At 41.6% G+C, this 14278-nt stretch overlaps 2 protein-coding genes across 2 annotated transcripts; both read right to left on the reverse strand.

Annotated features, from left to right (window-relative positions):
- Positions 1-216: 216 nt before the first annotated feature.
- calr (calreticulin) lies at positions 217-6780 on the reverse strand. The gene is made up of 9 exons (XM_069150457.1): positions 6514-6780; positions 5846-5947; positions 4718-4921; positions 4346-4440; positions 3926-4135; positions 3677-3790; positions 3089-3232; positions 2713-2805; positions 217-2248 (listed from the first exon to the last, which is right to left on the reverse strand). Exons 1-9 carry the CDS (start codon positions 6605-6607, stop codon positions 2018-2020), a joined length of 1287 nt encoding a protein of 428 aa, XP_069006558.1. The 5' UTR covers positions 6608-6780; the 3' UTR covers positions 217-2017.
- Positions 6781-7851: 1071 nt separating this feature from the next.
- On the reverse strand, positions 7852-14065 carry tor3a (torsin family 3, member A). Its single transcript, XM_069150458.1, has 6 exons — positions 13778-14065; positions 13501-13623; positions 12013-12278; positions 10808-10983; positions 9400-9524; positions 7852-9132 (listed from the first exon to the last, which is right to left on the reverse strand). Exons 1-6 carry the CDS (start codon positions 13941-13943, stop codon positions 8885-8887), a joined length of 1104 nt encoding a protein of 367 aa, XP_069006559.1. The 5' UTR covers positions 13944-14065; the 3' UTR covers positions 7852-8884.
- Between the last annotated feature and the right edge of the window lie 213 nt (positions 14066-14278).

A 14278-nucleotide genomic window follows, 5' to 3' on the forward strand; every position in this document is an offset into this window, starting at 1 on the left:
CCAAGCCGTGTTTTATATCCTCTAAAGAAATTCAAAAGTGAATTTCCCTAAAAAAAAAAAAAAAAAGTCTCATCATTACATCTACTATCCCCCCCCCATCATTTAAAACAAATCAAGTATCATTTAAAAGGTTTAAGAGACTGGTTTCAACACATTGGCAAACAGCAAATCCCACTTGCGCTTATTTAAAAGTGAAATAACAAAAAGCAAAACACATTTCGGAGCGGAGGGGAACTGAATTATATTTCTGCTAATTTCATTTCACAGCATAAAGGTATACATATTGTTTCAAAAACCCACAGTACAAAAAAAAATAAAAACTCCAGTAGAGCAATAACTATTCATTTATGTCTAATGGTCTAAACGTTTGCCAAATCAATTGCTAAAGTCCAAGTCCAAGAAAAAAATAAGGAGACATTGTAAAAGTACTCTTTTAATTCAAATGAAAGGCCTGGATTCAATATTAGAATTATGTATTTTCAGTATGCTTTACTATTATACAATTATCATTACTATTAGTTGAAACAGTGAAATCTGAACCTGCAAAGTAACTCGTTACTATAGGTGGCAGATATATGTAATAAACTTCACACTAAGCTCCTTCCTTCAGATATCTAACAGACCAAAGCAGCATAACACAAAAACAACAGTTACCCAACATGGTGTTACATGTAGTTAGATACTTTGCACTATTAAGTAACCTTCGATGAGTTAGACAAACAATACACAAATAAATGCCTCCATTTAAAATTGAAGATGTCTTACTGGCCTGTAACATCCTGATAAAGTTAGGCTATCAAAATCACATTTTACCTTTATAGAATAAATTTATAAGAGAAATGAATATAACTAATGATGCACCAAAAAAAACAAGGTTAATAAGGATATCTGCTTGTTCTCGTCTGGTTGCCTTTATTGGACAGAACACCCGTCTTTGTTTTTTTCTTTTTTAACACAGCAACATGAAAATTGTCCCACTTCATTCACTACCATTAGTACAAAATGTGTCTTTTACAAAAGGAGCATCTTTCGGACTGTTTGGGACAGCATGTTGGGGTACAGCAGTGCAGAAATATTGGAATCAGACATGATAAAACAGGTTGTATACAACAACGATGAGGAAACCTAAAGTGAATGAATGCGTACCAAATGATCGGAAGAGTTCCTGCTACTGGAGTGTTCTTAATGTACATCCACAGTAAGTATGAGTACAGTTTATTTAGACACACGAGACTCTAGTATGTGCATTGAGGTGAAAAAGTGTTAACTATACAGTACAAAAACTATGCAAGGGACTTCATCTTAAAGCTCCCCGTATAACCATCCTATGGTAGATGGCTTTTCTGAACAGGTTGCCAAACATATACGGTTAGTCCTGATGCACTCTACCTCCTCATTAACGCTCGTTTGAATCACACAGTTTAAATAAGTTAACCTGACCCTGTCCGATCCTTCGTGATTGACATGAACGACTGCAAGACATTTACAAAAAAATAAAAACACAGATGAATGAGACAAACAAAACACAGCAGGTAAATAAAACATTTTCATGGCATCATCCACATACCAAATATCACTTTTCATGTCACAACATTATACTTCATAAAAACCCAGATTTTTGTAAAACACAAATGACAATTTACACATTTCTGTTGGGTACAATTCCCAGCTTGATAATTTCTGGTCTTGACATTCATTTTGACATTAATCCTTTCTATTACTATTCCTCCTTTAATAATAATAATAATAATAATAATAATAATAATAATAATAATAATAACAATAATAATAATATAGTAGTAGTAGTAGTAGTAGTAGTAGTAGTAGCACAATGAAACAGGAAACAGAACAGCAATTGCCCTTTTTGACCTATCCCCTTGCTTTGTAAACAAACAAATGAAAAAGCCCATCCCACCCAGCCCCACTCCAGGGTGTCATTAAGGAGGGTCTATCATCTCAGTCTCCAGCCTTATTCCAATGGCTCACTGACACAGACAGTCTGGAGCAGTTCTTGAGTTTATAACTCATCCTTGAGTTTAGAGTCCGTGTCCTCCTCATCGTCGTCCTCTTCCTCCTCTTCTTCTTCTTCCTCTTCTTCCTCATGTTCCTCCCCCTCCTCCTCTTCCTCATCCTTCTCTTCCTCCTCCTCCTCCTCCTCCTTTGCTTCTTCCCTCCTCTTTGTGTCCTCCTCCTCATGTTTCTTTCTTTCCTCCTCCTCTTGGCCTTCCTTCATCTTCTTCTCTGCATCCTGGAGAAAAAGCACAAGGAAATTTTTTTTTTTTTTTTTTTTTTTTTAAACATCTCAGCTGCAAATAACAATTATATTCACGACCGATTAATCTGTCGAATATTTTCTCAATTAATCGAAAAACTGTTTGGTCTTTCAATATGGCAAAAAAAATATCGAAAAGTGTTTCCCAAAGCCAAAAGTGCAGCCTAAAATTAAAAAAAAATTCCCGACCAACCAGAAAATATTCACATTGAAGAAGCTGGAATCAGAATTGTAGCATTTTTGTGATATATATTTGAGAGATATTTTCTGTGAATTAACTAATCAATGAATACATTAATTGATAAATATGGTATTTGTTGTCTACAGAAGACTTTACTTTATGCGACACCCATCAAGTTTGAATGTATGACCTATGACTACCGAGGATGTACGAGCTGTGTCCATTCATACAGGCAGGTTGAAAACGGGTAAAGTTGTACCTTAGTTTTGCCCCACGTGTCGTTGCCCACTTCCTCTGCCAGGTTTGGGTCGTTGGTGATAAGGAAGTTGTCAAAGATAGTACCAGACTTGACCTGCACCAAAACCCAAGGTGAACAGTAACAGATGCTTTACCATCAAAGTGTTTCAAATAAACAAGTACAATATGTGAATGGCTGAAATGTTTCATTGTCTGTCTGGACACAACTTTTAGCTCTAACTGCAAGGTGCATGTAATTCTACAGTAGTCACACATTCGAGTGCAAGTAACACTATTCCTGAATCAATAAAATGACAAAACAACAGCAGGTTTTTGTTATCGACTATCCAGTTGGTCATTAAGCTGTAAAGAGTCAGTCAGCTGCTGCATCTTCTCACCTGCCACAAGTCGAGGCCAATCACACCGAAGCTGTCGTACTTGTAGATCTCAGAATCGGCTATGTACTCTGGGTTGTCAATCTCGGGGTGGATCCACTTGCCCTTGTAGGCAGGGTTGCTGATCTCGCTGGGCTTCCACTCGCCCTGTGGATAGCAAACAGACGCAGAAAGACAGTGTGGTTAGTGTCAGAGAACTCACAGAAACAAGTACATCTTCTGTTTAACAACTTTATCCAGAGTATTTATGTTGTGTTCACTGCTGGACAGATTAAAAAGTTAAAAGCTTGAAAAGTAAAAAAAAAAAAAAATTCTCACTGAACTTCATGATCATGCAAATATTTTTTTAGCACAATTACAATTCAGGTTTTCCCTCATACAGAAACACTAGCTGTGTTTTCTGACATGTCAGGAGCGTACCATATTTTTATTCTGTTGCGGGAGTCTCAGAGCACAAAAGAGGCCATCAGTTTTACACTGACAATTTGAGCACACCCCAATGAAATGGCACAAAGTAAACATCGATAGGAGTAACACAGCAATAGTTTAATGTAGCAACTCTATTAAGAGTTGTGATCATTCGTTGTGTACCTTATAATCAGGGTTGGTGACCATAGGTGGCTCCCACTCTCCATCCATCTCGTCGTCCCAGTCATCGGGCTTCTTTGCATCGGGATCTGGTATGTTCTCGGGCTTGTCCCAATCCTAAAAACAGGAGGTGGAAACATGATTACACTGTCATAGATGAAACAGGTTTTTAAAAAAGCAAATCAAACGATTAGGAAAGCAGGAAAACGTTCTTAAAGTCACAGATTTCTCGGGTGGCTCGAGTAGACTGACCTCTGGTTTCTTATCATCGGGGTCGGGAATCTTCTCCCTGTCGTCCCAGTCCTCTGGCTTTTTGGCATCGGGGTCCTTAACTTTTTTGGTAGGCAGGAAGTCCCAGTCATCCTCCAGATTGCCCGACTCTACCTTCTTATTATCGATCTTAACCTCGTAGGTGTTGTCAGGGTTGACGATCAGTGTATACAAGTGGCTGTACTCATCATCCTGCAGGAAAGAAAATAAACATTTGGGACAGTGTCCAGTTGCTGTTAAGATATTTACATGTGATGTACATATCATGTGGTTATACTGCAAAACTTTATATCGTGATTTGATTAGATAAGAAGGTAAGACATGCGAACATACTGCATCAAACTTTAAGAAGAACTTTTAGAAATATCTTTTTAAATATGGAACCATTTAATGATATCTCACCTTGCATCTGATGTCCTTGTTAATCAGATGGTTTTTGCCTTTGTAGTTGAAGATTACATGAACTTTCTTAGTGCCAGGGCCACAAATATCAGGACCTGAACAAGACCACAGATACAAAAGAAATAATGTGCAAAGTTAATAGTAGAAAGTGGGCAAACAATGAAAAATGCTCACATTTTTAGATGAGCATCGAATCACTGACAGTGACTTTGAATGTTCGTCCAATAGCTGTAAAACTTGGGTGAAATATAATGAGAAGAAAAATGCAGCAAACACAGATTTTCTGGCATTGCCAAGGTGAAGGTGGTCTTCCAGACTTGATGTCAAGTTGTGACAAGTATCCATAAGAGACCGCATCCTTGAACTACGTACCGAACATGATGTTGTAGACGGAGTCTCCGTGCATGTCCTCCTGGTTGAGTTCAGAGGGGAACAGTTTGATGTAGCCACCGCCACAGTCGATGCTCTGCTCGTGTTTGACACTGAACTGGATGACTACAGACTGGCCCTGGTTGTTGAAGTCATCAAAACGGGTTGACAGAGCATAAAAGCGAGCGTCCTGGCTCGTCTGCAGACCTGCGGCAAGAACAGTGATCCAACTTTAGAGACAACTCATTCATGTTGTTGTGTTTTTCTTCAAAATATTTGCATAGGCTATTTTGTGACTTTGAACCTCTTCTCACAGAGAGGCAGACTGTTGTGATGATGTCATGAAGAGAAATGCTGGCACTGCGCCACAAGCAGTGAATAATAAAGCAACCATGAGACACTGACACGATGCATGGTGATTTCACAGTGTGGGATCAGGGCCCATTTTCAGATTCAGAGCTAGGAGCCATATATTCAGAACCAACGCATTTAGTAAGAATATCTCAAACGGTAATGAGATATGACTCAGTCACTAGTGCAGTGTAATCTGAACTCCAATGTAACTATCGTTCACTTCAAGCTCTGATTTCCATATCACTTCTGCAACGGTGGCGAGGCAGATGGCCGTCCACCTCCGAGCCTGGTTCTGTCTGAGGTTTCTTCCTGTTAGAGGGGAGTTTTTCCCTTTCCACTGTCGGGAGGATTTTCTTCCTGCAATAGGGGAGTTTTTCCCTTCCAGCTGTTGCTCACATGGAAATCCTTGAATTGTTGGGTCCCTTTATATAATGTTGTAAAGTTCTGTTGTGAGGACTTTACTATGATAAGTGCCCTGAAAAAAAACCTGTTTTGTGATTTGGCGCAGCATAAATAAAATAATAGAGAATAGGTGCTTCATCAGTATTGTGCCAATATCAAAAGGTCCCATTACAAACTAGAGAGAGAGAGAGAGCAACTGTCAAGAGAAATGGCAAACACCATGTCATTGTGCAGTGCAAGTCACCTGCCTTCACCGAGGATACACAGCATTACGCTTAAAAAAAAAAAAACAGCTAAACAGCCAAACTTAAAGGGAGTCAACCATCTTGTACATGGGGCAATAGATCCACAGTAGGATGACACAAACTAACTTACCTTTGTCTTTCTCTGCATCTCCGTAGAACTTCCCTGCAGTCAGGACAAACATGCCAAAGTCGGACTTGTGCTTGGATTCCACCCAGCGACTCTTCCAGGAATCTGCACAAACAAGTTCACAGCGATCACTACGACAAGACTCACAATCTGCCCAAAGCACGCTGCGACGGTGAATCGGTGCAGGTGCACGGGGAACCGTGTTCCTCTGCAGGATTTTGTGTGGGAAAGAAAAAGGACAGCTGGGTGAAGGAGGGGTAACAATGACTGGCCAGGGGAGAGATGTGTGCAAGTAGGGGGGGAAGGGGAGGGGAGGTGGACAAGGTTGGATGATAGCTGGGGGTGGAAAAACAGGGAGAATGGAGAGGAGAGGAGGAGAGGAGAGGAGAGGAGGGGTGTCATAGATGAATGGTGGTCCTGTGGATTTCTAAATGAATGTCAACCTGAGCAGGGAGCAGACGATGCCTCACAGAAAAGGGAGGTATAATTTTAATGTAAAAAAACAATAAAAAAAAATAAAACATACAATCCAACACCCCCAACATGAAAAACAGGCAACCGGTTTTTCACCGCTCATGCACTGATTTAATACAGCCATATCTGAATAATGTGCAGTATCAACACAGAATAGCAAGGCAATTAAATAATGAATTCAGCGTTAAAGACCTCACCCCCATCTTCAAACTGCTCTCGGAAATACACAGTGGAATCGGCCAGCACGGATGCGGCCGACACGGCGATCAAAAGCAGCGACAGTGCCGTCATTGTGACGAGCCCGGGCACCCCCGTCCAACACAAATACGAGCTAGAACTGCAAAACGCGTGAATATATCTGTCTGGCTACACGGTGCAGCGGCGGCAGTCGTCGTTCCGGTCTCTTCATACAGTCATATTACAGTGAGGCGCTGCCGCCTCTCTCCTCTCGGCTCGGAACAGATGTCTCAATCTGATTGGACGTCGGCTGCGGCGCTCAATAAGGAAGCGTTGTCGCTTTCAGCCAATCTGAAAAGGGAAAATCTGGACGAGGAATAGCTGTGGCCAATAGGAGCAGACCACGCGTTTGCTTGATACACGCCCAAGGAAGGGTGATGCGCCGTGGGTGAATCACATGAAAGGAAACAGCAATCACAATGCGTGTGGATAAACAGCACGATAAAATATGATATCAATAAAGTAGCAGTCTTGAGTATATCTGATAACAAGCAGTGTGAGCTAATTGGGTATATACTGGAAATACTGGATATTTCACTGGAAATTAAATGTGCACTAAAAGTACTCTACTACTGCTAATTATATTTTCTGATATAGTTTTATAACAAATGGTAAAGAAAATAATCCAGAATCTATGCACGGGCAAATATTAATATTTTCAGAACTTTAACAGCAGGATACCAGATGTTTCATACTTCACCATGAAGTCCATTTTCACAGTAGCTTTGTGCATTCAGATTCAAGTTGCATACTGGAAAGTAGTTGAGATGTCAGAAAATCACGTTTGTATAACTACTATACTTCATAAACTCAGACTTACAGTAGACTCAGAAAAACCTTTTCCCTTCAGCAGATAAGTATTAAAAACAATTGCACAACCAAGCTCAAACATGCAAATAAGGTCAAACTAAGCTGGGCATCTACCAATTATTTACATAATCAAATAATCTACCAATTATTTACATAATCAAATCATATACCAATGATCATAGTCATCATCTGTAATAATGTAAACTACTTAGAGCCCAGGTTGCCAAATTGTAATTTCTGGTTTTATCTGAAAAATACTCAAAAATCTAGAGGTTTTGGTTCCTGTGATGAAAGAAGACCAAAAACAACACATTTGTGAAGCTGAAAAGAGTGAAAAAAAAAAAAAAGTACTCAAATTATTCAAAATTATTCTGTCCATTGTAAAACCCTTTCAAATCTAGATTTGTACCAGCCTTGGTATGATGTACTTGCATTATAAAAACTAAACAAAATCACGGAAGGCTCCACAGACAGTAAAAAACACATAATTGAGACTGCTTACACTTTAATTCCACAAATGCCCTTCAAGTCACTGCATGAAAACTGATGTTGTTTAACTGAGTGTTTATTTCTTTGGACCATGTCAGACATCATTTCTTTCCACGTTGTTATTTTTGATGTGACCCTCAGCTTATAAAGAACATAAAAACACTGAACCAGTGTGAGAGTACGAGAGTGAATGTGTGGATGAGAGAAATGCATGCCAATGAACAAACTATGCTCCAAAGGTCCGTGTTAAGCGATGATGATGCATGTTCACATAAACCCTCTTAAAATGACTGAAAAATAAATTATTTAACACATTGTTGTTAACACTTACGCAAAAAAAGCGGACTTTTGACACAAGCAGATTGCTTTTGACACGTGGCACCTTTCCAAGTAACAAGTTCTGTCACGGTTGGACCTGTTACACACTCCTAACTGTTCACAACACAGTGCCATTTAATATTCACTACTAGTTAATGGATTAAAACTAACAAGTGTGCATTAAAGACACTCCACAAAAATAATGTGAACAATGTTCAAATATGGCACAACGATAATCAGTGTGACATGCAAATACTAACACACAAATGATGAAAGGGCAACTCAACGGGGGATGAACAGACATAAATAGTGAGAGACAAAAATGCATCGGTATCCCGCGGACATCCGCCGTCTTCTTCCCGTCTCTGTCTTGACACTGTGAGGATTCGAACCGGGCAGGTGAAGGAGGGCAGCCGCGCTTCACACGATGACTGTCTGACATGAACGCGTCTCCTGCGACACCGCTGATCTCTGCAGGGATGGGTCACGCCGCTCCCACCTCGAACACTGGATCTGCCCTCGCCGTCCGGCCGTCTCTGAGGGACCTGGACAGACACGTGTTGTGTCTGTGGGGGGAGGGGGAAGCACGCACAGCAGAGCAGAGCAGAGCAAAGAAGACACGTCTCCTCTGTGGCTCCGTTGGCAGATGGGCTGGTAAAGCGATCTTACACCTCCTCCAGGTCTCTCTCTCTCTCTGCTTGTCTGTCTTTCCTTCTAGGGGAGAAAGAAGTTGATCCTCTGCGGTATGGACTTGCATCCTTGGGCTGAGAACAGTCTCTCCTCTTTGGGGACGTACAGCATCGCCTTGGCCACCTCATCCAGCGTGGCTTCGTCCGTCTCCAGACCTCGAGCCGCGTAGGCGTCCCGCGCACAGAGCTTGACGTGGCGGTACTCCAGAGGCAGGAAGGGAACGAAGAAGTCAATCAGGTGACCGGACATCAGCTCACTCTGAGCAAACCCACCTACGAAAGAGGGCCGCAGGAAAAAACGATTAAAGTTCCACCATTTTTTTCATATTACGATAGAAAGGACTTGCTTTAATGTGAAAAGGCTGCTCGTAGCAGCGCCGAGAACCCGTACGCCCGACTGCAGCTCTGTGCAGGTTTCAGCTAATCATTTTGAGCTATTTGTCAATCAGAACAGTTGAGTATCAAACACCTGCCACTTGTGTAAAAAAAAAACATCTGTCAACCTGAGGAGAAGCTGAAACCCGGCTCTGCTGCACGAACCTTGAGACTCCATCGTTTCAGCTCGTAGCCGATGCTCCAGGTCCTCCATACCGATGTCCTCTCGGTTCTGACCAGAGTGCCAGAAGTCCAGCGCCACGTCGTTGATCGTTGCACCTCCAATATTGCTGCAGTGACAACAACATAATGTCAAATATCTGCAGTTGTTGGAGTTTTGCAAAGGATCTGATTGTGTCTGGTTTGGTACCAAAGTGAAGGATGTCAGTCAGATCACAGATTACAGCAACTTTTTTGCTTATCATTTGTAAAATACATTAACTTCATGCTTAATACAGTGTGAGGAGCAATCAAACAGTTCAGAGACGGCTCTTGTCGTGCCCGAAGGCAGTGCATCACTGTGATGTGCTGGGGAAGCTATAACTCTCATGAGCAAATACTCCCAAGTTATGTCTCTTGATCTAAATCAACACCTGAATTACACAGGTTTTTGAGGGCATTGTTTTCAAAGAGCATTTGCAAATTGACCATAAACTTGAGCAGAGCGCACATCAAATTTTGCGTCTCAGATTATCGCTGTATAACTCGGTGTTGACAGTCCGACCCCGAGGGGTGAATTCACTGTGCTCAGCCCAGCGAGTGTCATAGAAAAACGACCTGGCTGCTCCTGACCTGATGCGCCTTCTCCCGTCTTGGACAGTGATGTATCTGCCTCTCTTGAAACACTAACACCACTCGAAAACACCCTGCCTGGCTTATTGCTTCATTGCCATAGATTATCTGAAGCATTTTAAGGTTCTCGGTTGGCGATTTCCCGAGTTTGACGCTAAATTGGATGTGCTGCCTGTTCAAGTCTGTGGAGGAATTGCAAACACACACGGAACAGCACTCACAAAAACGTGTGGAACAAGGGTGCCGTTTTTTGAAGTAACTTGTTTATTACTAAGGAAGATTACAGCTTCCCCCGCCCCGTGCTCATCATGGTACTCAGCAGCATTTGCACACAACAAAAGGAGTCTTGAAACTTTTGATTGCCACCCAGTTATTATGTCAAAAAATTAGATCTAAACAAATTAAATCATTTATTTGAAAATGAAGTTTAATAAACTGCACATCAAAATGATGATTTACTACAATACTTTCTGTATATTACCATGCATTATTCATAATCAAGGCTATCCTATCCTACATTATATCGTTGTAACATAACTGTGTAGTGAAAAACGCTTTTCTATATTTGACTGAACAGACTATTCGTCGGCACTCATGTGACATGAGGAATTGAAGGCATGAAAAATCCATAAAGAGGGCTAACGGAGGCAGAAGGAGAAATATTCTTCATCATAAATGAGCTGCCAGAATATCTGGACCAGAGGTGCAGTTACAGTCTGCATGGCGGTGAGTTTATGATCCAGCTTCAAAAGACATGATGTGTCCGATACCATCGACTGACCTGAGGAAGAGGAAGATGCCTCTGCGGTAGCTGACCCCATCTACGTTGTCATAGTGATCCATGAAGGGCTTGATGGCATCGATGAGGCCTGGGTGGAGCTTTTCAGCCTCGTCAAAGATGAACAGCGTCTGAGGGCAGCGCAGCACCATGTCTCGGATCGCCTCTCGCAGCTGGCCCTGGAAACGAGGAGGAAGACCAAAATACAGCATCAATCACTACATCGGTGAAACCTGAAGATCTGCAAAAGGAAAGGAAGTCACGTGTAGTTTTGAAATTAAGATTTTGAGTCTGACATTTTACCTAGAAGTAAAAAAAAAAATCAAGTCTCGGGTCAAATTTAAGTTTCAGGATTTAAAATAAAAAAAACCCATTAAAGTAAATAACAAATACTATAAATATATATACATATAAAGATATATATATAAATATATCTATATATGTATGTATATATATTTCTATATGCATATGTATTTCTATATATACGTACGTAGGTAGACATGTATATATATGTATACATATTTCTGGATATATGTTGACTGATATTAACATGAAACAAACACTTAGAAAGATTTGTGGTTTAAAACCTGCAAATATTTGCACTCCAAGACTTTTGGCAAGACCTGCACTATAGTGTCTGTTTAAGCCTTGACAAAGACACATTTCCACTGCAATTTATTCTTGAAGGAAAAATGTCCTTTAAATAATTTACCTTATGAAGACATATAGTCCCAGCAGATGTTCCACATTTTGTTTAAAGATTATTGCGCCACCGCACTCTGTTGAATTTAGACCATTTTGTGTAATAAAACTAAGTCAACATCATGTTGTAATCGAACGCAGTAGATGAGTAAACATGTGTGTGGACGTGACAACGCTGTCACCGATGGCCTGGTTGGACCAATTCCAGGTTCCAAATATCCATGCATGTCTGTATCTGTCTGGTTGCATCAATGTTTGATCTAAAGCATCTGTCCAAACTGTGATCGCTGTCCATCCATGCATTATCTATACCCGCTTTATCCTGAACAGGGTCACGAGGGGGCAAAGGCAGCACCCTAGACAGGTCGGCATTGATCGTTATTATCGCTGAATTACAACACACCAACCAAACATCTGACTGGCAGCATGTGTTCCAATAACCGAGCCAGTGAGTTCCTGGCACAGAACAGCCAGCTCTGTGCCAACGAGGGGACTGCGTGTCCTACCTTGTACGTGTCCACTAGTCTTGCGTGAGGGAAGTGGAACGGGGCGATGAACAGACGGACGCACTCGCTCTTCACCCCGTCCCGGTACAAGTTATCAGCGATGATCCGCGCCACAAAGTTCTTGCCGGTGCCGGACCAGCCGTGGAAGGAGAGCGTCAGTGGCTTGTTGGACTCTGGATTGTTGATGAAACCCTGAATGGCTTTCAGAACCACAGACTGAACCAGGTGCTGCCCGTGGAGCTTCGTCTGAAGGTCCTTTGCCAGACCTGCAGGCACAGATTTGAAGTGACAGAGCCAGATAAAGAATAATACCACATGTATTTACATTTTTAACGTATGTACGGCATGTGTTCAATTACAATATGTGATGTCAATACATGAAGACAACAAAATGAGGGCGTTATATGTCAACTACACCTGGTATCATTTGCACAACCTTATAATATGCAGTATTGTTTTTACACTGTATCTTCCTAAAACACCAGAAATTAATTTTAATTCTATATATTTTATTTCTTCTCAGTATAAACATCTTTTAGCATGTTAATACAGTCTAACAGAGATTTAAAAAAAAAAAAAATGTATACCAATATTTTTCAACTGGTCACTGATAACAATGGTTTATGATAATATGCAATAGTATATTTAATGTAACAAAGCAATCATGTATTTTACCCTGCAGCTAACGAGCAGCCAACAAATGGCATGAAACTTGTAGACTGATTCTTGTACAGAAAGGCTCTCAGCAGAGGTCAGCAGATCCTGCGGCGCTTCAAAAACTTTTACAAAAGTAGGAAATTAGTTTGGGTTGGTTAGTTTAAACTAGTTTTTACACACTTCCCAGAAAGTCTGAAAGCCTCAGTCTCAAATGTCTCTGAGGACAGGCAGCAGCTCTTCTCTGAGGGTCAAATTCCAAATCTGAAGTTGACCATTTTCATGACAAAATATGAACGTATTCTCGGCTTCTGTTATGATTTTTTTTTTTTTCTACAAAGTGCAGAAAGGTAAAGAGAGGTAAATCTATTTAGTGGCAGAAAAACACCCTAACCTACACAATATCAATCTGGCCCAGTGTGTAATTTCACTTAAATGTGTGGCGATGACTGCAACTTTTATGGATTTCACGGTTATAAAAAAAAAAAATGCCAGAAGCTACCAACGTTTGATGAACCTACCACTACAATAACTCAGGGAAATAGGAAATGGTTATAAAGCATGAAGTGCAATACTCTTTATGACTGCTGGTAAGATACATGTTACACACTGACATGCTCTGTGTTAACACACCTTACAGAGGAACCGGTTGGTCCTGCAATGAGATCATGATCATCCATCAGGGCTGTCAGTGTGTGCAGTGTTTGTCACGACTACTCCACATCAGACATTGGATTTAAAAAAAATAATCAATATGACAATAGGGATTTACAGTTATGTCTAAAGAGAGTATCACACACACTTTGGTGGGTGGGGGGAGCTGGAGTGCGCTACCTGTGATGTTGTTTGTTATCCTGCAGTCTCCGGACTCGCAGCACTGGCCCAGGCTACAGTACCACTGATGCAGCACGCTGATGTAGTCCTGAGGAAAGCCTGACCAGAGGTCCCTGGTAGGAACTGCGAGCATCAAGACCAAGACAACACGTCAGTTTGTGCAACAGCCCCTGTATCCTCTGAGCAATACATCAACAGAGCAAACCTGGGAAACTGTGCATCAAAGGAGGTGAACGTGACAATGACATAAGAGCCGGAGAGCAGTCGTTTTTCTTACCTTGTTGTGTAGCATCGTCTTGGTTGGGCTGACACTCCCCCTCCCATATGTTGCAATAAATGTAATTAAAATAGTAAGAGGAGACATTGCAAATGCTGTCGAACTGGAAGAAGTCTGCCTCTGCGGACACTACGCAGAGCAGAGGCAGGAGACAGCGCACCAACATCGGGGAGGAGGAAGAGGATCCGAGGCCGTCGAGATGAGACTGGGTAACGATGCCGTTTCCCCATGTATTTAAACCTGCCCGTTTACTGGCGGCCTCCTGTATCCGGGTGGGATATTCCCCACCTCTCGCCGCTGTTGATGGTAGCAGAGGAGGAGCGCTTGATTTGTACCCCCGCGTGCTTTTTATTTGGCACCGCCCCTTTTCAGAGGGGCGGGTACTACAAGCAGTCTTGCAGCTATCGGGACACCGGTTCATTTTACCCGGCCATATTTAGTCGTGTTGCCGCCCTGGCGGTGCACAAATACAAAAAAAGGCAACGCACCTTTAGCTTCAGT

Source organism: Embiotoca jacksoni, unplaced genomic scaffold (genome assembly GCF_022577435.1).
Source record: "Embiotoca jacksoni isolate LCO1_2020_lvr unplaced genomic scaffold, fEmbJac1.0.p SCAF_16, whole genome shotgun sequence".
Classification (NCBI taxonomy): Eukaryota; Metazoa; Chordata; class Actinopteri; family Embiotocidae; genus Embiotoca; species Embiotoca jacksoni.